This window comes from Eptesicus fuscus, chromosome 7, assembly GCF_027574615.1.
Source record: "Eptesicus fuscus isolate TK198812 chromosome 7, DD_ASM_mEF_20220401, whole genome shotgun sequence".
In the NCBI taxonomy this organism is placed as follows: domain Eukaryota; kingdom Metazoa; phylum Chordata; class Mammalia; order Chiroptera; family Vespertilionidae; genus Eptesicus; species Eptesicus fuscus.
Genome location: NC_072479.1, coordinates 88,767,416 through 88,792,766, shown reverse-complemented (window position 1 = coordinate 88,792,766; position 25,351 = coordinate 88,767,416). Strand labels below are relative to the sequence as shown.

The window sequence follows — 25,351 nt, the reverse complement described above, 5'->3', positions numbered from 1 at the left end:
TGCTGGAATGACCATACCCTGCAATGCTGGGTACCAACGGGCAACTTTGGTTTCCAGCAACTTTGCCATTAACGGAGCCAGTCTGACCAGACTTACCTGTTGTTATTCACATAATTGATTTCAAAGAATTCAGGTCTAAAATGAGGGTGCAGGTAATTGAGTGTATGGCAGGAATATGCAACTGGGAGTCAGGGAACCTGTGTGCTAGCCTGGCACTATCATGCTCAGTGACTGTGGGGGATTGAGCCACCCTCTCTGGACTTCTATTGTGTTATCTATAAATAGCTAATTGAAATAATTAAATTGATTAAGAATTAATGGCATTAATTATTATTATCATTATTGTGTGTTTTATCAATATCAGTTCCTTAACCTTGATTTTATCTATCCATCTGGCCGTGTAGCTGTCTGTCAAAGCTATTCTGCCCTCTCTTGGGGTGGCATGTACACCAACATATTCAGTGACTTGCCAGATCAAGTTATCCTTGGGACCTTTACACCTTTTGGATGTGGTAGCATTTCTTTTCCTAAGGGGTACGTGAGATTTCAGACAAACTAGAACTTGTGGGTAAGCTAAGGGGTAGAGAAAGACCTAAATCCTGACAAAGAGGAGGATGGGAAAGCAATCTTTTAAATGGTCCATCTAATTCGGAGAACTGGTAAGGAAAATGAAACATACACATGTGTTCATGACTGTTCCATGTATGAACTTGCAAATCAGAACAAGACAAAAGATGTTGGGTGTCAGAGAATCCAATTGTGCCATCCATGAAGAGATGCTATGGCTCTCAAGAACAGGGGGACCTATATGAAGGCAAGACCCCCAAGAATGCACAGGTTGGGAGCTAAAACAGGGAGGCTGATAATGGGTGAACTAGGTGTCAGCTGAGCATGCTTGACCCCTTAAGAACTAGATACACTGACAGGACTCCAATTTCACACCCCATTAAATGTTGCATGTCCTCCTAAAAATTTCTGCAAATTTCTTAGGGGTATGATCATGTGGTCTCCTCTAGTTTTGAAACCCGGCCTTCTCTGACTATTGTTCTCTACTTTGTCTTATGTCTGTGAGTTTATTTTGGCTTTTTATTTTTAAAAAATCTTTATTGTTGAAAGTATTACATATGTCCCCTCCCACCCCCTCCATTGACCTCTTCTAGTCCCCCCATCCCCGCCACCCTTCACCACCCTATTGTCTGTGTCCATGGGTTATGCATATTTGCATACAAGTTCTTTGATTGATCTCTTCCCATCCACCCTCCCCCACATTCCCTCTGAAATTCCACAGTCTGTTCCATGCTTATCTTTTTATTTGAGCCAACTGGGGAATTTTCTCCTTTCCTTGACTTTCATACACTGTTCACCAGAGGCCTCTGTGAGGGTAGCAGAATTTCTTGGTGGTTTGAGTTACCTAATATTCCCATTTAAAAAGTTGTGTACATGAACAGTGTAAATACTTGGAAATTTTAAATTTTTCAAATTCACCTATTTGCTGAATTTGAATTTTTTGAATGAGTCCCAAACACATATTTCCCCATACCCTATGCTTTGACTTCTCTTGATTACAAGACCCTGGGAATTGGGATTTAGGTCATCCAGAAAGCAAGGAACTCCCTTCTTTTTTCTTAACCAGTTAATAAATATGTGTTTGTGTGTTTCCACCATGTTCAGCACTTCATATTCGCTGATCATGCTTCTGGTGAAGCCCCTTCTCCCTGATTCCTTTCGTTGGCTGTTTTTATGAGCCAAATCACCTGTCAAAATGTGTCAACAGCTTGCCAGCTGAGAGAGTGCAGGTCAGCAAAAAGCTAAGAGAAATAAAAGACTGATGCTTGATTCTCAAGATGCAAATAGAAGAAGAGGCAGATTAATGGGGCAGCAAAGTGCCTCAGTGAGTAGCATGTATACACCTGTCCTTGGAGGGGAAGAGCTTTTCCCAACTTTGATGTTGAGATGAAAAGAAGATGACAGAATCTGGAAGCATTTCAAAGACTGAGAAAGCACATACTTTCCTCTCCCAACCCTAGTATTAGAACAATTTTGAAAGAGTCGGAAACACTATGTAGTTTTTATGGCATTTTAATTTTAACATCTTATTCTGTGACACTACAGACAAGGTGGAAAAGTAACAATGTCTTTTGTGAAGAACAAATATATTTTACTTGATTTTTAAGGGATTGTTAAAGTTACATTCTTTGGAAACTTTTCTGGTGCGCTTGCTTAAAACATATCCCCTTTATTAATTGCAAATATATATCACTTTAAGTCAAGAAAACACTTTTTTGTTTTTAAGTCAAGAGATAACTTTTTGCCTGGCCATCATGGCTCAGTGGTTGAGCATTGACCTATGATCCAGGAGGTCACAGTTCAGTTCCTGGTCAGGACACATGCCTGGGTTTCGGGCTTGATCTCCAGTGGGTGGGGGCGAGGAGAATGGGGAGGCATGCAGGAGGCATCCAATCAATGATTCTCATAATTGATGTTTCTATCTCTTTCCCTCTCTCTTTCTCTCTGAAATCGTTTTTTTTTTTTTTTTTTAAAGAGATAAATTTCCCATGTTTTTATTTTTCCCAGGAACCCTATGGTTAGGTCTAATTCCCACTTGGGAAACTGAGGTTCAAAGAAGATATATACCTTTACCAAGGCCCCATTATAGAGAAAAACATTGGTCAGTTTTCAGACTCTAATTGTGATGTGCTCTTTTCTCTTTCCAACCCTTAACATGTTGAGAGAGAGTATATGCTACATGAATAATAATAAGAGTAGATGCTATAATGATGATGAAGGTGGTGGTGGTGATGGTATGATTATGAATATGGGCTTTGGGGTTAGACATATCTGTCACTTGGCTAGAGCAACAGGGCAACTGGGGCATGTGTCTCCAGTATCTGGCAGGCTTGCTTAGGCTTCTTCACATAGTGGCCGAGTTCCAAAATCAACAATAGTGAAGATGAATCCCAGTGCATAAGCACTTTTCCAGCCTCTTCAAGCATCGTGTTTGCTAATGATTCACTGATCAAAGCAAGTCACATGACCAAACCTAGATTCAGGAGATGGAGAAAAGACACTCTTCTTGGGAGAAGCTGCAAACTATTGCAGCCATTATTATTTATTTATTTATTTATTTATTTATTTAATTTTTTGCATTTTATCACAAGGCAACACCTGAATCTAAATTATTACCTCTCTCTCTCTCTTTCTCTCTCTCTCTCTCTCTCTCTCTCTCTCTCCCCTTCACCCCACCCTGCCTCTGCCTCTCTCCATCCCCAATTCTGTTTTGACCGGTTATAGTAGAATTTGAGAAGTATAAACACATATAAGATGGATCACGCTAGAATTAATCTGTTAACCACCAATCCCTCCTCTCAAAGGTTTCGATGAAAACTCGCAAGGCTTGATTCTCTTCTTTCTCCTGGTTTTGGTCTAGATATTCTTATACTCTCACCTGGAAGTCTATGTCATCCTCTAATTCTTTTCTATATCCTGCGTTGGTACAACCTGGATTGATCACTCCCTTTTATCTTAGGTCTCTCCCTTTTATCTTCTGCTCATAAAGTTCAGACACTATGAAGTCTGTATTTGTATAGCTTTTGTGATTTCTGCTCCTCTTTAATATTCTACAGAATCCCACATTTTGTGAACCAATTAACAGTCACTCATTATTCTAAACCCTCACCTACAACCCTAGACAACTACTAATTTACATTCTGCCCCTATAGATTTGTCTATTCCAGATATTTCCTATAAATGAAATAATATAACATGTGGTTTTTTTGTGACTAGCTTTTTTCACTTAGCATAAAGCTTTCACAGTCCATCTATGTTGTAGCATGTATTAGCACTTTGTTCTTTTTTATGGCCAAATAATATTCCATTGTGTGGCTATACTACCTTTTGTTTCTCCATTCATCTGTTGATGAACATTTGTGTTGTTTCCACTTTTTGGCTTCTATGAATAATGTTGTTGTGAACATTCATGTATATATTTTATGTGGACATATGTTTTCATTTCTCTTTGGTAAATACCTAAGAGTGGAATTGCTGGGTCATATGGTAACTCTATTTTATTTTATTTTTTACTTTTTGAGAAACTTGCAGACTGTTTTCCAATAAAACCTTTTCTGACCACCTTTTTATTTTATTTTTAATTTTGAAATAGCAGATTGACACAGTGCTTTATTTCAGCTGTCTGTACAAAGGAAGATAAGGAGCACCCCTATCTGATACGTGTAAAAATACTAAGGATGTACAGTGTATAAATACAGTTTCTTGGCATTCATTCATATCCTTGTGGGTCTTGTACTTGAGGGAAGAAACAGTTTTAGTATGACCGACAGTAATAGTGATACAGTTCCTGGGGTTCATAGTTGCGTCTGCTTAAAACCCTTAACCAGATGACTAGATCTTGCACAGATCTAATGAAAGAACTAGCAAGGTAAGAAATGTCACAAACTCTAAAGCTGCAAGGAGGTAATTCAATGACCGATTTAGAGGTTTTCTTTTTATTTAAATAAATACTTTACATTTCATGCTCGCCTATAATGCACTCCCAAGAGCAAGATAAGGAGATTCTACCAGAGACAGTACAAATAGTAGCAGCAAAGTGTGGACACTGAGGTGCGTGGAGACCCTGCAGTTAGGAAGAAAGGCCTTTGTTCTGTCCTCCGAAGAAGCAGGTGGCCCCTGTGACACCAGTCTAAGTCCCATCCTTTCCTTTTTATTACTCTAGTGATGACTTTATTTATGTATTCTCAGTACTAATCTTAATCCAAAATTAAATTTCCCTTTACTGGGTGTGTGCAACTAGAATGTGAGCTCCTTTATAGGAGAGATCACATCTGTATTGTTTACTGCTCTACCCCCAACATAATAACGTGCCAGGTATACAGTGAGTGCTTAATAAATACTTGAATAATTGAATAATGAGTGAACAAGACTTTTAGGAATATTTATGTCAGGCAATTGAAAATGGGTAGATGGAGAGGCTAGAACAGACAGGATTTTAAGAGAGCCAGCCATAAATATTTAATCAAAGGGGTTACAGCAGTTAGAATATTTTTTTTTTTCTGAAAGTAGAGTTAGAATGCTTTGCTATAGCAAGTCACAGAAAAATCCCATTTAAAATTGAAGATAGGAGGAACTCTAGATGTAGCATAATTTATGGCTCAATGATGTCTTCAAAGACCCAGGTTCTTTAAATCCCTCCCCTTAGCTATTTGTAGCATTCATTCTTCAAATGTTCCCACGATGGCCACCAAAGACACTCACTACATCTTCCTTTTCATATCTAGTGGTGGGGTGGAGGGGGGGGCTGTTTTTCAAAAATAAACTATATGTCCTATCTTTCAGTTTCTTTAGGCCAACTTAATCACAGGCCCACCCCTGAACCAAGGGAATTTCATGAACCTTTGATCTTAGACTACTCAGCATCTACCCCTGTAAATGGGGATGGACTCAGTAAGGGGTGAAGAGCTGAATGAACAGGAATTTGTTAGAAAGAAAGAAAGGCATAGAGAGTGGATGCTGGGTAGAAACCAGAATGTTTAGTGCCCTGATCAACCTTTAATATTGCCAACGAGTCTAGTTTATACTGGGGAATTGTTTCCTTGGTTATTTGTTGCATAAAATTAAATATCCAAGGTGAGAATTATATCCATGAAACAAAGATGACAAAACTTCCCGCCCACTTGTGGTTGCCTTCCTCATTCTCTCTTTGTCTTCTTTGATAATAGTAACTAAGCAGATGAATACAACACCATCTGCTGATGATATTTTGGGAACTTCATAGAAGCCCAAAGTGCTAAGCCTCACAGCTAATTCCTGCCCCATGTAATTTCACCCTGGGCACCACAGGCCATTCCTTGGCAGAGGCTACTGTCTGCTTTCAGCAGAACTGTAGGCTTGGAAAGAGAAAGGACAAAACAACAACAAAAAAGCTGCCTCCAAAGGGATTTCATTACTTCACTCTTAATGATCTTTTAAACCGATCTTCCTCTTGTGCATCTGTCATCCCACCAAAGGGGAGTCTTGGTAAGAAGGCTCAGCAACTTGAACCATCAGGAAGATGAATGAAATGGAGGTGTGGACTGGGGCCCTTCTTGCAAGGATTCATTGTATAGGGAAGGCCACACAGGCAGGTAGACGGTTGCTGCAGCTAGAACTTTTACTGCAGGGCAGCGGTGGATGGCTAAGGTCTTCCCTGAGATGCCTCACAGGAATGAGAACAGCTGGAGGCTGGCCTGCCCAGGGTGAGTAAAAGAGTGCACTCTTCAAGAAAGGAATGCGTTCTAGGTGTCCAAGGCTCAGGGCTTCTATTTCTTTTTTTTTCTTTAGCTTGGTTGCTTCACTCCTTTAGCCTATCTGTTGAACTATGGGCTCCTCAGTTACGCCAAAAGCACCCCTTTTATACTGTGAACTGTTATTGTTCCATTAAATGGTGAGCCTCTCTGTTGAACTTCACATTAGGTGGCAGGTGCTCCATTTACTAACCTCCCTTAGTCCATTTTCTCAGCTGGGAAGTGGGGCTCATAATACCTATAAATGGAATTGTCAATAAAAGCCAACACTGAAAGAAACTGAACCACAGGAAATGTAAGAAATAGTCCACATTCATACTATTGGGAAATGGAAGAGCCAGTTTCAATACCATTAACCATCTGGCTCTACAATGATTTGTAACCATTAAGCAACAATGGCCTGTTAAAAACAAGTATTTATTGAGAAACCAAGATGGCGCCATAGGTTAAACACCTAACCCGCAGCCGGGCACAACAATTTCAAAAATACAACTAGAGGTCAGAACGGTCATCGTCCAGAACCACAGGAAAGCTGGCGGACTGAAATGCCCACAGCTGGGGAGAAGGAGAAGGCCACGGGGACAGTCGGGGGAGCCGCAAAAGCCTGAGGTATGGAGAAACGGACGGAGACACGAGCACGCGCGCCTGCGGGGAGGATGGAGCCGGAGAGGAAGGGGCGGCTGACGGCCTGGCCGGCGTTCACTGGCAGGAAGGAGATAAAGGCTCCGGATTGCGCTGAGCGCCGGCTCCGACTGCACTGAACCCCGTTCCGGGCGAAACCCTGGGAAGCCAGGCGCAGGCTGGGGGAATGAATCTGGGCTGTGGGGCGCAGGCACAGAGGAGCGGCGGAAGGCAGAGCTCCAGAGGCGCGCGCAGGAAGGGGCGCAAAGGACGGACTGTTGCCTGCGCCACTGAACTGCCCTAGCGGGAAGGAGACAAGGGCTCCGGACCGTGCTGAACCCCAGTTCCGACTGCACTGAACCCCAGTTCCGGGCGAAACCCTGGGAAGCCAGGCACATGCTGGGGGAATGAATTTGGCCTGTGGGGCAGAGGCACAGAGGAGCGGCGGCTCCAGAGGCGCACACGGGAGGGCGCGCAGAGGAGGGACTGTTGCCTGCGCCACTGAATGGCCCTGCTGGGAAGGAGACAAAGGCGCCAGACTGCGCTGAGACCCAGTTCCAACTACATTGAAACCCAGTTCCAGGCAGCGGGCGAAACTCCAGGGCGCGTTTCTCTCAGAGGTGTTTGCAAGGAATACAGAGGGACACAGACACAGGAGCCTCATGTCTCCTGCACAGCAACTCTTCCTATATAGACAAAGAGGGTCCTCATGGACAATTGGCCTGGAGGACAATTCCTCCTAGTGACACCAACAACAATCAAGACTTAACTGTAGATACTCACTCAGTTTCGCAACTGCGCCGCCCCCGCAGGCCGCCCGGCCCGGGGCACTGGGGACGCCGCGGCGGCAGCGGCGCCCGGAGCCCGGCGGCCGCCCAGCGCCCATCCCCGCCGCGAGGCCCCCGCGCGCCTGGTTCCGCGGGCCGCGCGCCCCGCACACCGGACGGAGGCCCGGGCGCCCTCTCCGTGCACCTCCCGGCGCCACTAGACCTCAGTAGAGTTGACTGAATTCAAGGGATTAAGAAGAACAAATTGGGGAATTCGAAAAAGATGATGGCGGAGGTGAAGGCTGATGTGTTGCCTCACATGGCAGTTTCGGAAATACAACTGGAACATGGACTAGTGAGGGTGGCGACTGCTGCTCGCGTCTCCCCAGACCGGGCGGCTGCTCCTCTCAGTCAGCACCGCAGCCGGGGCCATGGGCTCGTGGGCGCCGCAGCAGCTGCTGTGGCGGCGGCCGCGGACTCGGCGCAGCGGCTCTCTGTGAAGGAAGAGACCATCTTTCTGCAGGAGGGGCGCATCCGCGCCACCGACCTGGCCGAACTGCGCAGTGAGATCCTCGAGGCCCCGGAGGCCGCCAACACCGATTTGGAGGATTCTTAGGAGTTCTCATCTTACATTCAAGCCCTTTAAGCCATTTTGACAGAGGAGAATCAAGAAGGCGGCTAAGTTAAACAAAGGAACTGCGAACTCCACCGCGCACAGCAATTTCAGGGGCACGAATGGAGGACAGAGCCTCTGCCATCCAGAACTACAGGAGAGATGGCTGAATGGTAGATTTATAGCTAAGAGGGAAGAGGAAACCAGCGAAATCGGAGGGGATGAGGTGTGGAGGCGCGTGGGTCTGGTTGGTGGCGGGGGAAAGGGGCTTTTGTTCCAAACCTAGGGGAGATTAGCTCTCCATCACACTGAAATCCAGCTTCTGGGGACCCGTGGGAGACCCAGATGCCTGCGGGGAGAGGCGGGACTCTTGCGGAGGTGCCAAGCGCCCCTGGGTCTGGGGGAGGCCGCGCTCCCCTGGGTCCGAGTGAGGCCAGGGGTCCATAGATCCAGGTGAGGCCTCGCGCATCTAGGCCCGGGTGAGCCCAAGTGGCCCTGGGTCTGGGAGAGGCCAAACATCCCTGGGTCCAAGTGAGACCATGTGTCCCTGGATCGGGTGAGGCCTCGTGAACCTAGGCCCGGGTGAGCCCAAGTGGCCCTGGGTCTGGGAGAGGCCAAGCGTCCCTGGGTCCGGGTGAGACCATGTGTCCCTGGATCCGGGTGAGGCCTCGTGCACCTAGGCCCGGGTGAGCCCAAGTGGCCCTGGGTCTGGGAGAGGCCAAGCATCCCTGTGTCCGGGTGAGACCATGTGTCCCTGGATACGGGTGAGGCCTCGTGCACCTAGGCCCAGGTGAGCCCAAGTGGCCCTGGGTCTGGGAGAGGCCAAGCGTCCCTGGGTCCGGGTGAGACCATGTGTCCCTGGATCCGGATGAGGCCTCGTGCACCTAGGCCCGGGTGAAGCCACGTGCCCCTGGGTATGGGAGAGGCTAAGCGTCCCTGGATCCGGGTGAGACCATGTGTCCCTGGATTCGGGTGAGGCCTCGTGCACCTAGGCCCGGGTGAGGCCACGTGCCCCTGGGTCTGGGAGAGGCCAAGCGTCCCTAGGTCCGGGTGAGACCATGTGTCCCTGGATCCGGGTGAGGCCTCGCGCACCTAGGCCCGGGTGAGGCCACGTGCCCCTGGGTCTGGGAGAGGCCAAGCGTCCCTGGGTCCGGGTGAGACCATGTGTCCCTGGATCCGGGTGAGGCCTCGTACACCTAGGCCCGGGTGAGGCCACGTGCCCCTGGGTCTGGGAGAGGCCAAGCGCCCCTGGGTCCGGGTGAGACCATGTGTCCCTGGATCCGGGTGAGGCCTCGTGCACCTAGGCCCGGGTGAGGCCACGTGCCCCTGGGCCTGGGAGAGGCCAAGCGCCCCTGGGTCCGGGTGAGACCATGGGTCCCTGGATCCGGGTGAGGCCTCGTGCACCTAGGTCCAGGTGAGGCCACATGCCCCTGGGTCTGGGAGAGGCCACGCACCACTGGGTCCGGGCGAGACCATGTGTCCCTGGATCCGGGTGAGGCCTCGCGCACCTAGGCCCGGGTGAGGCCACGTGCCCCTGGGTCTGGGAGAGGCCAAGCGCCCCTGGGTCCGGGTGAGACCATGTGTCCCTGGATCCGGGTGAGGCCTCGTGCACCTAGGCCCGGGTGAGGCCACGTGCCCCTGGGTCTGGGAGAGGCCAAGCTCCCCTGGGTCCGGGTGAGACCATGTGTCCCCGGATCCGGGTGAGACCTCGTGCACCTAGGCCCGGGTGAGGCCACGTGCCCCTGGGTCTGGGAGAGGCCAAGCGTCCCTGGGTCCGGGTGAGACCATGTGTCCCTGGATCCAGGTGAGGCCTTGTGCAACTAAGCCCGGGTGAGGCCACGTGCCCCTGGGTCTGGGAGAGGCCAAGCGTCCCTGGGTCCGGGTGAGACCATGTGTCCCTGGATCCGGGTGAGGCCTCGAGCACCTAGGCCCGGGTGAGGCCACGTGCCCCTGGGTCTGGAAAAGACCAAGCGCCCCTGGGTCCAGGTGAGACCATGCGTCCCTGGATCCGGATGAGGCCTCGTGCACCTAGGCCCGGGTGAGCCCAAGTGGCCCTGGGTCTGGGAGAGGCCAAGCGTCCCTGGGTCCGGGTGAGACCATGTGTCCCTGGATCCGGGTGAGGCCTCGTGCACCTAGGCCCGGGTGAGCCCAAGTGGCCCTGGGTCTGGGAGAGGCCAAGCGTCCCTGGGTCCGGGTGAGACCATGCGTCCCTGGATCCGGATGAGGCCTCATGCACCTAGGCCCGGGTGAGCCCAAGTGGCCCTGGGTCTGGGAGAGGCCAAGTGTCCCTGGGTCCGGGTGAGACCATGCGTCCCTGGATCCGGGTGAGGCCTCGTGCACCTAGGCCCGGGTGAGCCCAAGTGGCCCTGGGTCTAGGAGAGGCCAAGCGTCCCTGTGTCCGGGTGAGACCATGTGTCCCTGGATCCGGGTGAGGCCTCGTGCACCTAGGCCCGGGTGAGCCCAAGTGGCCCTGGGTCTGGGAGAGGCCAAGCGTCCCTGTGTCCGGGTGAGACCATGTGTCCCTGGATCCGGGTGAGGCCTCGTGCACCTAGGCCCGGGTGAGCCCAAGTGGCCCTGGGTCTGGGAGAGGCCAAGCGTCCCTGGGTCCGGGTGCGACCATGTGTCCCTGGATCCGGGTGAGGCCTCGTGCACCTAGGCCCGGGTGAGCCCAAGTGGCCCTGGGTCTGGGAGAGGCCAAGCGTCCCTGGGTCCGGGTGAGACCATGTGTCCCTGGATCCAGATGAGGCCTCGTGCACCTAGGTCCGGGTGAGCCCAAGTGGCCCTGGGTCTGGGAGAGGCCAAGCGTCCCTGGGTCCGGGTGAGACCATGTGTTCCTGGATCCAGATGAGGCCTCGTGCACCTAGGCCCGGGTGAGCCCAAGTGGCCCTGGGTCTGGGAGAGGCCAAGCGTCCCTGGTTCCGGGTGCGACCATGTGTCCCTGGATCCGGATGAGGCCTCGTGCACCTAGGCCCGGGTGAGCCCAAGTGGCCCTGGGTCTGGGAGAGGCCAAGCGTCCCTGTGTCCGGGTGAGACCATGTGTCCCTGGATCCGGATGAGGCCTCGTGCACCTAGGCCCGGGTGAGCCCAAGTGGCCCTGGGTCTGGGAGAGGCCAAGCGTCCCTGGGTCCGGGTGCGACCATGTGTCCCTGGATCCAGATGAGGCCTCGTGCACCTAGGTCCGGGTGAGCCCAAGTGGCCCTGGGTCTGGGAGAGGCCAAGCGTCCCTGGGTCCGGGTGCGACCATGTGTCCCTGGATCCAGATGAGGCCTCGTGCACCTAGGCCCGGGTGAGCCCAAGTGGCCCTGGGTCTGGGAGAGGCCAAGTGTCCCTGGGTCCGGGTGAAGCCAGAGCCTGGGTCCGGGTGAGGCCGTGTGCCCCTGGATCCATCCGGGTGAGGCTGGGTCCCAGGCCCGGGTGAGACCACGCGCCCCTTGGGTATGGGTGAGGCCACGTGCCCCTTAGTCCGGGTGACGCCGTGCCCCTGGGTTCGGCCGAGACCAAACCAGAGGGAGTCGGACCTCCGTTACCGCCATTTGTCCACCATCCAGAGCTGGGGGGTCAGTGCTGACATGTACACATAAGGAACTACTGGACATTGAAATTGAGTCTCAAAAGAACTGTTGGTCCAGGGGGAAGCTCGCTACAGACTGATTCATTTGCCTGTCAGCATAACTATTATTGCTCGTCTCACATTCAGTGCTTATTAGTATATATCTAGTGACATATGATCTCGCTCATCTAGGGGAAATGATGAACAACATAGACTGAGGAACAAGAACAGAACCAGAAGCAAGGAGGCATCGATCGGACTATCGGGCCTCAGAGGGAGGATAGGGGAGGGTAGGGGGAGGGTGGGGGGAGGGGGAGAGTTCAACCAAAGGACCTGTATGCATGCATATAAGCCTATCCAACGGTTAAGTTCAACAGGGGATTGGGGCATGCGTGGGGAGAGGGGTGGGATGGGAATGGGGGGATGAGGACAAATATGTGACACCTTAATCAATAAAGAAATTTAAAAAAAAAAAAAAAAAAAAAAAAGACTTGGTACACAGTAGACTCCCAATAAATGTTATCTATCAAAATAATTATTAGCACAAGACTCAAAATGTCCTGAGTGCAGAGAGAGCACCTTGCTCTGGGCATCCCCAGATGCCTGAGATACCAATATGTACTTGTTTAACTGAATCCATTCTATCAGTGCAATTCAGACTTTTATTAAGCCCCTCCCTGTGCCACGTGCTGTGCTGAGAAGAGAGAAGACACAAAGATGGTTTAGACATGAACACATAATGTGATATTACTCATCCAGAAAAGCTAATGAAATGCTAGGCTGCATTAATAGACTTGTATTAAAGTATGGGGAAGATAAAATTGCCACATCCTTGTTCTTCACCACCCAAATCCCATCTATCCAATCTAGTTGATTCTTGAATCCATGAATGTGCCGCCATCTCTCTCACTCCTGCCCTAGTCCAAGCTGTCATCCTTTCTCCTGGACCACCTCTGTGAGCTCTTAACTGGTCGCTGGCATTTACTTTAGTTATGTACCAATCTGTTTGATCATGCCACTTCTTTGCTTCATTATTAAACCCTTCTATAATTTTTTGCTCTTACGACAAAATTCATAATATGGTGAAGGAAGCCATGCACATCTGGCTCCTACCTGCCAATCACTCCAGCGTCATTTACACCACTCTGGACTCTAGCCACATTGGTTTTCTTTTAGTCCTTTGAATACACTGTGCCCATCACCTTCCTCATGGGCTTTTGTATATATTATTGCATCCATTTGGAACACAGTTCTGGGTCAAATGTCCATCCCTGATTCAATCAGCAACAGCAAGGCAGCAGGGTCACATGGTATATAATCATGGCTAGCAGGGTCCATTCCTGACATGGAAGGGGATGTGTCTCAGAGAAGGGAAATCTTGATCATCTGAGAGGTATATACCAACGTTCTCTTCAAGAGAGATACTCAGGTAGAGGCAAGGTGACCATCCTCCAAGAATGTGATAGGAGGAAGTCCTATCCTCTTGACAGATGTGATCTAGTGACTTCCACCACCTTGGCCAAATCAATGAGTACATGAAGTTTTCTTGTAAATGAGTCATGTTTCTGTCTTTTTTTTTTTTTTTTGCAGCCAAATAATATCAATGATGTTTAATGAGGATGGAGGCCTGGTGATCAGCAAAAATGGATACATTGTAAGAGAATGGGCATGGCCTTCAAAGGGAAAACTTGATGATCCTGTTGAAATTTCGGTAACATTTTACAATTTGTCATTTTTCTGGTCATTTATTATGCTCTAACCATAATTTTCTTTGAGGGTCTGAAATATACTATTGAAGAAGGAGGGTTGAGAGAACTGAGACTGAGTTACTCAGTTTGGGTGTCTCTACTAGCCAACTAATCTGATAAATCTTTATTTCAGTTCTTTACTTCACTTGGCACTTTACTTGGTCCTTTCTTGATGGATTTATCTTTGCCAAGCAGCAATTATTTAAACAGTAGTTTAAAAATTATTATTATAAAAACTTGTGCCTACTATAAAACATTTTTAAAATAGGAAAGTATACAATGTTCAAAGTGAACGTCTTCCTCTCAGTCTCACTGTGCAGAAATGACCTCTGTTGACAGCTCAGTATATGTCTCTGTAGGATCAAGGATCAAACATTCAGATAATTAGGAGTGAGCCTGCCAGGTGGAACTGCAGTGGACTGGGATGTCTGTACCCCCTGAAGAGGCAGCCTCTACTCAGGGCTAGAGGCTGTTACCACATGGGAATATGGGCTTGGGCTTGCTATCTTTTATGATTTAAAAAAAGCTATAAGTTCAGATTTTTGTGTGAAATAGCTTAATAAAAGTTGTCAATTAATTCTAAGCTGCCAGTCTGTAACCTCTGTGCTAGACATTCTCAATTCATATAAAGTTATTGTGTGTGTGTGTGTGTGTGTGTGTGTGTGTGTGTGTGTGTGTGTGTTGCATTTTGTATACAGGGTCACTTTGTTTCTTTATAATTATATTTTTATTGATTTCAGAGAGGAAGGGAGAGGGAGAGAGATAGAGACATCAATGATGAGAGAGAATCATTGATTGGCTGCCTCCTACACACCCCACACTGGGGATTGAGCCCGCAATTGGGCCTGTGCCCTGAACGGGAATCGAACCAGTGACCTCCTGGTTCATAGGTCAACGCTCAACCACTGAGCCAAGCTGGCTGGGCACTTTATTTTTATTTTTTTAATGTTTTTATTGATTTTTTTTTAGGGAGAGAGAGAGAGAGATAGAGGGGGGGGTGGGGGGCGGAAACATCAATGAGAGAGAACATCGATTGGCTGCCTCCTGCACATCCATCACTGGGGACTGAGCCTGCAACTCAGGCATGTGGCCTGACTGGAAATTGAACCGGCGACCTCTTTGTGCATGGGTGAATGCTCAACCACTGAACCACACGGGCTGGGCAAGGTCCCTTTACATAGTGCACTGAACCACCAAACCCTAAGGGCACCATGTATACAGAACTGTGCTATTCAGTATGGAAGCGACTAGCCACCTGTGGCCATGGAACCTTTGAAATACACTGTGAGTGTAAAATACACACTAGATTTTAAAGACTTAGTACAAAAATGAGAATGTAAAGTATCGTATTAATAATTTTTATAATGGTTACATGTGGATATGTTAATATCTAGATATTTTTAGTTATAAAATGTTAAAATTAATTTCACCTGTTTTTTGCACTTTTTAATGTGGCTACTACAAAATTTTAAGTTATTTATGTGGCTCACATTATATTTTTACTGGACAGGCTCTTGTGTAGGGAAGTAGCTCCAGGCCTCTATTCTATATAATTTACAGAATCATTCATGGTGGCCATGTATCCTACATACCCTATTCAGATGGCTATTTTAAAAAAAGTACTGCTTAGTTCTGGAGGGCTAGGGAAGTAAAGAAACTGTAAGAGGCAAGCGTGCATGTGCAAGTTTCCTGACCCTCAGGGTTTCCTCACCCTTTGTCTAGAAAAATCAGGGTAGCTCATGGGGTAGGTTATTTAGTTCATATTACCTCAGCTGGCAGCATTCAGAAAGCAAGGGAGTGTAACTTGCAACCAAACAAAAGTCTTTGCCTGCTTAGAGCAGCTGACCTAATGAGAATGCTTTATCTACACAAGCCTTGAAATGTGCTGTACAAATCTGTAGATGTCATGGCAAACAAAGTTGTAACATAAAACCTAAAACCCATTCCTGACTAAATGGAATTAGACTAAAACTGTCTGTGAATGTTGATCTCAGATTTCCTCCCAGGCATCATGTAAATGTCTATGATTTCCACCTGAATTATGAGTATGAGAATTTTGTGCAGGAAATGACAATTCTTCCTGTTGTTCCCAGGTGAATGCATTCATCACTGTGAAGATTTCTGGGCGCTTTGCCATCTCCTTGGTCTACAAATGGCATCCTGAAAGCCTAAAGCTGTCTCTGGCACCTGTAAAACGCAAGCCCTCTACACTTACTCCACACTCCCCTGAGACAGTAGGTCCGGAGATTTCTTCAGTCATCTACATGACGGCACCTTAGCGCAGACCAGAGCAGAAACAATGTTCACTGATTTTAGATCAGGGGTCCTCAAGCTTTTTAAACAGGGGGCCAGTTCACTGTCCCTCAGACCGTTGGGAGGGCCGGACTATAGTTAAAAAAAAACTATGAACAAATTCCTATGCACACTGCACATATCTTATTTTGAAGTAAAAAAACAAAACGGCAAAAACGCCCGCATGTGGCCCGTGGGCTGTAGTTTGAGGATGCCTGTTTTAGATTCTTAATTTTCAGTGTTTCCTGGTGATTTCTACAATATGAATGCTATTTTAGCTGTTTATGGACCTTACTTGAAATAACTGAAAGTTTGGTATGAAGAAAAGTTAGATGATAAAGGTAGAGTTGGGAGAAAAATAAAGACCTAGTTTTTTTCTAAGGCCATGATTCCTAAGCTTTGGAGAATTAATTTCCTGTATCGTAAGTGGTTGAATTGTTTGCATTCATATATTAGTAATCTATGATTTCTTAAAAACAGTGTAGGGTTCAGATATTGTTGTTTTTTTAACTAAAAGAAACTATATCAATTTAAGATGTTTTTTTAGCATAACTAATATTCCAAAAACACTTGGCAATGTTAGAGCATTGCTAAAACTATGGCTCAGAATAACTTCTCCTAATAATCATTTTACAGTTGCATTTAATCTCTGTTGAGGAATTTTAGGCTAAAACTTTTGTTTGCCAAGAGGTAAGACACTAAAACATTAGTATCTCTAATTTCATATAGTTAAGCAGTGAGCTTTGATCACACATTTAAAAAATGTTTTATTTATTTATTTTTTATTTTTGTTGTTGTTAATTCTCACCTGAGTATATTTTTCCATTGGATTTTAGGGAGAGTGGGAGAGAAAAAGACAGAAATATTGATGTGAGAGAAAAACATGGGTTGGTTGCCTCTTGAATGAGCCCTGTCAGGGCTCGGACTGAGGAGGAGCCTGCAACCAAGGTATATGCCCTGGACCGGAATCGAACCCGGGACCCTTTGGTCCCCAGGCCAATGCTCTACTAATATCCACTGAGCCAAACCAGCTAGGGCTTTGATCAAACTTTTAAAATTTTGAGTGCATTTATGTGAATGGCACATATATTATTACAGAATGTGTATGAATACATGTGAAAGATCTTTATTTTTAGGGACTGGCATCAAAACTCTGTTGCTCTTTAGAATAAGCATGTCAAACTTAAAAGCTAACATGGGCCAAATAAATGAGGCATGCAGCCTTCAGACTGCAAGTTTGACATGCTTGCTTTAGAATTACCATTCAGTGTGTTACTTCACAAATACTGGAATTACATAGTTTTGCTATAAATATGCCGTTAATATCATGCTATCTTGCCTCTCTGGGTTTTTATGAGCCATGTCATCTGAGTTTACAATCTCTCTCAGCCATTCCCTGATGTCAATCCCATCTCCAAAGAAGCCAAGGAGCTATTCAAGGCCTACAAAATGAAGTGCCAGCTAATGAAATCCATAAGTCAGGTCAAAGATGTAAGTGTGAATTAGTCACTATTTTGATATTTCAGGCAAAGTGTGAATTAGTCACTATTTTGGTATTGGATTTAAGATTTCGTGTTATTCTAGTTACTTTTTTCTTTCAATATAGGCTGGATTTGTTTTAGAAAAAGGACCAAAGAATCAAGCTATTGAACATAGATAGGTCTGTTTACATAATCACTGAAAGGAACGTATGCTGACTTTTGATTCTTTGTTTGTATTTATCTTTTTAAAAAACATCTTAACCATTTTTATTGTACAGTTCAGTGGCATATGTACATTCACATTGTTATATAATCATCACCACCATCTATCTACAGACTTTTTCATTTTGCAAAATGAAAACTCTGTGCCTATTAAACAACAGTTTCCCATTCCCCTGCCACCCCACCCTTTGGCAACTGCCATTCTAGTTCCTGTCTCTATGAATTTGACTATTCTAGGTACCTCATCTAAGTGGAATCATACAGTGTTTGTCCTTTTTTAACTGACAAATTTCACTTAGCATAATATCCTCAAAGTTCATCCATGTTGTCTCTTGTGTCAGAATTTCCTTCCTTTTTAAGGGTGAATAATATCCTATATAATAAAGAGCTATTATGCTAATTAGACCAAACAGCCAAACGACCATCTGGATGACCTTCAGGATGAAGCCAGGACTGCGAGGGCTGGCCAAGGCAGCTGGGGCTGCGAGGGCCGAGCCCCTTGCACGAATTTCATGCATCAGGCCTCTAGTTTCATTATATTTTAGTACCATATTTTATTTATTCATCTGTTGATGGATACTTGGATTGCTTCCATATTTTAGCTATTGTGAATAATGCTGCTATGAACATGGGTGTACAAATATCTCTTTGAGACCCCACTTTTAATTCTTTTGGATATATTCCCAGAGTAGAATTGATGGATCATATGGAAATTCTATTTCTAAGTATTTGAAGACCTACCATACTATTTTTCATATCAGCTGCACCATGTTATAGTCCCACAATCAGTATACAAGAGTTCCACTTTCTCTATATCCTCACCAACATTTGTTATTTTGTGTATTTTTTAATAGTAGCCATCCTAATGGGTGTGAGGTGTGTATTTAACTTTTTCTTTTTATAAAAATTAAACAATTTAATATTGTGAATTTAAAAAAAAGCAGCACACAAATGTACAATATCATAGAGAAACCAGATTTAAAAAAAATAAATCTTTATTGTTCAGATTATTACAGATGTTCCTCTTTTTCCCCCCATAGCTCCCCTCAACCCGGTTCCCACCCCACCCCATGCCTTTACCCCCCACCACTGTACTCATCCATAGGTGTAAGATTTTTGTCCATTCTCTTCCCGCACCCCCCCCACACCCCCTTCCCCCGAGAATTGTCAGTCCACTCCCTGTCTATGCCCCTGATTCTATTATATTCACCAGTTTATTGTGTTCATCAGATTTTTTACTCACTTGATTTTTAGATTCACTTGTTGATAGATATGTATTTGTTGTCCCTTTGTTGTTCATAATTTTTATCTTTACCTTTTTCTTCTTCTTCCTCTTCTTAAAGAATACCCTTCAGTATTTCATATAATATTGGTTTGGTGGTGATGAACTCCTTTAGCTTTTTCTTGTCTGTGAATCTCTTTATCTGACCTTCAATTCTAAATGATAGCTTTGCTGGATAGAGTAATCTTGGTTGTAGGTTCTTCCTGTTCATCACTTTGACTATTTCTTGCCACTCCCTTCTGGCCTGCATAGTTTCTATTGAGAAATCAGCTGACAATCGTATGCGTGCTCCCTTGGAGGTAACTAACTGTTTTTCTCTTGCTGCTTTTAATATTCTCTCTTTGTCTTTTGCCCTTGGCATTTTAATTATATGTGTCTTGGTGTGGTCCTCTTTGGATTCCTCTTGTTTGGGGTTCTCTGCACTTCCTGGACTTGTAAGTCTATTTCTTTCACCAGGTAGGGAAATTTTCTGTCATTATTTCTTCAAATATGTTTTCAATATCTTGCTCTATTTCTTCTTCTGGCACCCCCATAATTTGGATGTTGGTACATTTGAAGTTGTCCCAGAGGCTCCTTACACTATCTTCATATTTTTGGATTCTTTTTTCTTTTTGCTTTTCTGGTTGGGTGCTTTTTGCTTCCTCGGATTTCAAATCTTTGACTTGATTCTTGGGATCCTCTAGTCTACTGTTGAATTTCAGTATACTATTCTTTATTTCAGTAAGTGTATACTTAATTTCTGATGGTCCTTTTCCTTTTTTTTTTTGGCATTCTCGCTAAGATCCTTGAAGGTCTCATTAAGTTCCTCAGAGGTTTCTAGAAGTTTCTTGAGTAACCTTATAACTGTGGTTTTGAACTCTATATCCAGTAGTTTGCTTTCCTCCATTTCTTTTATTTGTGACATGTTTCTTTGTCTCCGCATTTTGGCTGCTTCCCTGTGTTGATAGAGTGGCCTTGTGTGCTAGGTGTCCTATAGGGCCCAGTGGCTCAGCCTCCCCAATCACCTGAGGTGGACAGTCTTGATGCACCCCTTTGTGCGCTGGGTGCACAGTCTTGTTGTAGTTAAGCCTTAATTGCTGTTGGTATCACTGGGAGGAATTGACCTCCAGGCCAATTGGCTGTGAGGACCAGCTGTGTCTACAATGGAAGAACTTCTGTGCTGGAGATACCCCTATGGCGCAGGACTTGCTTCAGTGGGGCTTTGGTGCTCACTGAGTCTGCCCCTTCAGTGTGTCACTTATGGATGTGAAGAGTTGTAATCTGGTATGGTTTCACACTGACCACTGGGTACACTGGCTCTTGGATCTCCAAGAAGGTGCAAAGTCAGCCACTGCCTGAGGCCACCCAGCAGGAGCTACAGCGAGATCTGCAGATTCCTCCTCTTTGTTTGGGGTTTGGAAGTGCCCAGATGAGGCCCAGCTGTGAAGCAAGGCAGGCTACTGCCACCAAGAGCCTTGGGCCTTCTTTTGGAAGCTTTTGACCTCTCTGACCCAGCTGTAGTTTGTTAGGTTAGGCTGCGAAAGGCCAGGCCATTCATACGCAAAAGCCTCTGCGCACAGCTTGGGTGGGGTTGTAAATTGGGTAGGGCAGGGTCTCAGGGATTCACCAGGGCAGAGCAAACAGCAATGGCTGCCAGTCAATCGTCTCCACGTCTCCATGTCTCCACGTCCCCATGTCCCATGCCCCCATGCAGAAACAATGATCGCTGCGAGCACCTCTGAGAGAAAGCTGCCCTCACGTTCCGGACTAGTGCCAGACAGTCCAGTTTCTCCCCGTATGAGTCTGGGTGCCCAGAGTCTCACCCAGAACTGGAGTTCAGAGTGATAGGGAGCTTGTATCTCCCTCCTTATTGAAAAAAACAACAGCACACCCAGTTGCCAGCCTGTTTTGCGCACGCTTCAGTACCTCCGCACCTCCACATCTCCTACCAGTCTCAATATGCTTTTTTCGTTCCTTCTAGTTGTAGAACTTCCACTCAGCCAGTTTTCCTGTGGTTCTGGATTATAGCTGTTTTGTCTTTTAGTTGTAATTTTGATGTTGTGAGAGGCAGCAAGTATAGGTGTTTACCTATGCTGCCATCTTGGTTCTCCAAGAAACCAGATTTTTATCACTTGCCCAATAATGCCTAGTGAGTAAATAGCGATACAGGCATCCATAAGTACCCTTATGGATTCCAGGTCCTAGAGTCTGAATCATTTGTTTAGTCCATAGAGACAAAGTTGTTTTGTCCATTCACAAAAAAAGTGAGCAATTTTATTACTGTAAGATTATCTCCTTCTTTTTTTTTTTTGCCTTTGGGGGATAAAATGTCTGTATAGAAATTGTTTTATTATTGTTACCTTAAAGGAGGTAAGGACACATAATATATTCTTACAGAGATCTTCTGCAGTTTCCACAAGGAACAGAAAGAATGTTTCATTGCAGAGATTTATTTTTTTGTGTGTCCATTTTCCCCATAAAGTATTTTCTTTAATAATGCTATAACCCATCACAAATTAATTTTATTTATTTATTTACTTAATTTTAAAGAACTTTACATTTTCTTTTTCTTTTTTTAAAAATATATTTTATTGATTTTTTACAGAGAGGAAGGGAGAGAGATAGAGAATTAGAAACATTGATGAGAGAGAAACATCGATCAGCTGCCTCCTGCACATCCCTACTGGGGATGTGCCTGCAACCAAGGTACATGCCCTTGACCAGAATCAAACCTGGGACCCTTCAGTTTGCAGGCCCACGCTCTATCCACTGAGCCAAACCGGTTAGGGCTACATTTTATTTTTCAATTACAGTTTGCATTCAGTATTATTTTGTATTAATATTAGGTGTACAGCATAGTGGTTAACTAGGCATATACTTTACAAAGTGATCCCTGATATTTCCAGTACCCACCTGGCACCATACATAGTTATCACAATATTATTGACCATTTTCCCTATGCTGTACTTTATATTCCCATCCCTATTTTGTAACTATCAATCTGTACTTCTTAATCCCTTCACCTCTTTCACCAGAAGTATATTTAATTTTTTAAACATCTACTTTATTAAAATATTTATTTACATTAAAATGCATCCATTTAATGCATTTGATTTTTGACAAATGTGTGCATTTGATGATTGTTGACAAATGTATACACCTGCATAAGTGCTGCTGCAATCACGATATAATTTCTATCACACCAAAAGGTTCCCATGTACCCTTCCTACTCATTCCTCCCTGTTTCTGACTCCAGACACTGTTAATTAGCTTTGTATTTCTAGTGAAAAATCATTCACATAGGAAGAGTACCAATATGTACTCTTTTCTGTCTAGCTACTTTCGAAAGTTCTGCATAATGTGTTTGAGATTCATTTATGTTTCAGATGTATCTGTAGTTTTTTCCTTTGTATGGCTGACTGGTATTACCTTATATGGATATACCACACTTTGTTTATCCATTCACCCTTTGATGGGCATTTGGGTTGTTTTCAGTCCTTGGCTATTATGGATAAAGCTGCTATGAACAGTTGCATTTAAGATTTTTTTAATTAGAACCTTAATTCTAAAGGGGGCACTGTTGGCATTTGGGGCCAGATAGCACATTTCAGAATGTGTCCCTGGTCCCCACAAACTAAGTGCCTGTTGTGCCATCAATCAAAAGTCCCATGCACATTTCTGAATGCCTCCAAGGAAGAATGTACTCACTCAGGTGGAGAACTGTTCTATATGCCTGGGGCAATGTTTGGGTATAAAGTGTGGGGAGGTCAATCATAAGATTTTGCACTAATCTAGCCAAAATATTATGGACTGGACTAAGGTAGTGAGGATGTAAGATAGATGAGAGATACAAGTTAATTAGGAGAGCATGTCTATAAAACTATGAAGCTCATCAATAATTGACCAAAGCAGCAGCTACATTCATTTACAGAAAACAAAACAAAACTTCAGGGAACTTGATAGATTTGACTTTGTCAAACGTAAAAACTTAAAAAAAAAAAAAAAGTAAAAACTTCGAAAGATACCAGTAAGAAAATGGAAAGGCAAGAACAGAAAGGTAGAAAATATTCATAATATTGTATCTGACAAAGGACTTGTATCCAAAGTATGTAAACTCTTACAACTCAATAATAAGACAACCCCCAAAAATGTGCTATAGATTTGAGTAGATATTTCACAAAATAAGATGTGAATGATCAACCAGCACACAGAGAAATGTTCAACATTGCCAGTCATCTTTTTTATTGAGTTTATTGGGGTGACATTGGTTAATAAAATTATATAGGTTTTAGGTGTACAATTCTATCATACATCATCTGTATATTGTATTGTGTGTTCACCCCCAAGTCAAGTCTCCTTCTATTACATATATCCCTCTGTACCCTCTTCTACCTCCACCTTCCCCCCTCTTCTGGTAATCACTGTACTGTTGTCTGTGTCTATGAATTTTTTTTTCTTAATCCTTCACCATTTTCACCCAGTCCCAAAACTTCCCTCCCTTCTGACAGCTGTTTGTCTATTCTCTATCTATGAGTCTTAATGAATATATAAAACTGAATTATCAACAATTTTCATAGTCATATAAGCTCATTAAAAGCTAACTACTTTATATACCAAATTTATTGTGAAAAGATCACACATACTGCTCACTATAACTATCCATTTTAAAGTCTAATGTCCTCATGATGTACTACTTTGAAACTTTCTTCTGCTAAATAAAAGCTCAGTATTACAAACATTAAGTAATCTATTTATGCTCTCATAACACTGTGCTTATAAATAACATAGCCCTTGTGTTATAATGTTTACATATCTAGTTCTTCCATTGACTCTGAGCACCTTGAACATAGGGAATATAGCTTTTCTTTCTCCATTATTTTGTGGTGGTAAAATATGCATAACATAAAAGTTACAATTTTAAGCAATTTTAAATGCATAATTCGGTGACATTAAGTACATTCACAAAGGAACATGACTTTTTTTTAAAATATTTTTTTATCGATTTCAGAGGAAGGGAGAGGGAGAGATAAATAGAAACATCAATGATGAGAGAGAATCATTGATTGGCTGCCTTCTGCATGTCCCCACTGGAAAATGAGCCCACAACCTAGGTATGTGCCCTGACTAGGAATTGAACCGTGACCTTCTGGTTCATAGGTCAGTGCTCAACCACTAAGCCATACTGGTCAGGCAGGGAACATGACTTTTATGTACTATATCTTTAGTCCTGGTTTCTGGTACATTGTCTGGCCCATAAATGACACCCAATAAACATTTGTTGGACAACCTACTGAATGAATGAATGAATGAATGAATGAATAAATTAATGAATTTATGTTTCCTAATCATATAGTAATATCTCTCTCTCTCTCTCATATGTATATGTTTTAAAGCCTTCACATTTATCAGGTTCAGCGGATACTGCTACATTTGAGACAATAATGGACATAAGCCCTATGTCTGACGTTGCAACAGTTATTAAATTAAGAAGACTACAGAGAAAAGCCAAGCACATCCTATTTAACTGGCTGGATTACTACAGATTTTCATTGGGTCAGTTATGGGATCCACTGTATTGCTGCACATAACTCATTTCCATTATTCAGATTTTCAGAGGATCAACATTTAAATGCCTTTTCCTTCCAAGGTTACCAAGATGGTGAGTTTGTAAACTGTAAAGTGCAATACATACAGATTCTTACCATGGATCCAGGTGATTGGCCATAGCAAGAAATTAAAGGAGCCAATCTTCATTTTATATCCTTCCTCTCTTTGGAGAGTTAATCTATCTGGCCACTGCTGTGTTTTTTATTAAGAGGAGGTGCTTTCACACTCATTTTTTGGATCATAAAATACTCTTAACCCTAAAGTACTACTGCTCAGTCTCACCACCAAAACCTCAGTCCTTGCTGATGTCTTTCATTCATGTGCTGTGTTGAGAAGAGGCGCGGGTACGCTCACTGCAATGTGCTGTTGTAATGTGATGTTAATGCAAAGCTGCTGTTTGATTAGGGCTCAGTTCGTGACTAGAGGTATAACACAGTTAATTTGCATTATTCATGGTAGTTAGATTCTACAGCATCTCTGCAAACACTGAATTAAATAAATATCAAACCATTGCTTCAAGGGAAAACATAGGGTGAGGTCCCTTCTAGCCTCTGGTCACAATATTTTCATTAACCAATCAATACATAACCTTAATTTATGTGTGTTTCTGTTTAAAGACACCTTATTTAACATATATTGTTGATACACTAACATTGAGCACATAGCCAATAGCACTATAACTAATGCCTGAACCAAGCTTATTTAATACATATTTTCTCCATAGGCACATCAAACTTGCTTGCGCTTTGGAGCACTAAGCTTGTGGGCTATTTTAAATAGCAAAATCACCAACAAAAAGCACAAAAAATGTGTAAAACATGGCCCTGAACAGACCATGACATGAGTAAAGGACACGAGTTTGTAGTATGACAGTGGAAACAAGAAGGCAGAAT

General features: G+C 44.5%; 1 protein-coding gene across 1 annotated transcript in view; it reads left to right on the top strand.

Moving 5' to 3' along the window:
• Positions 1-25,351, top strand: part of LOC114232675 (uncharacterized protein C3orf20-like) — a 75,232-nt gene that overhangs the window by 19,621 nt on the left and 30,260 nt on the right. Inside the window, exons 5-9 of the mRNA XM_028150311.2 lie at positions 385-534; positions 13,438-13,558; positions 15,689-15,829; positions 17,277-17,378; positions 24,245-24,404. Coding sequence (XP_028006112.2) covers positions 385-534; positions 13,438-13,558; positions 15,689-15,829; positions 17,277-17,378; positions 24,245-24,404 — 674 coding nt within the window. The remainder of the gene's footprint in view (positions 1-384; positions 535-13,437; positions 13,559-15,688; positions 15,830-17,276; positions 17,379-24,244; positions 24,405-25,351) is intronic.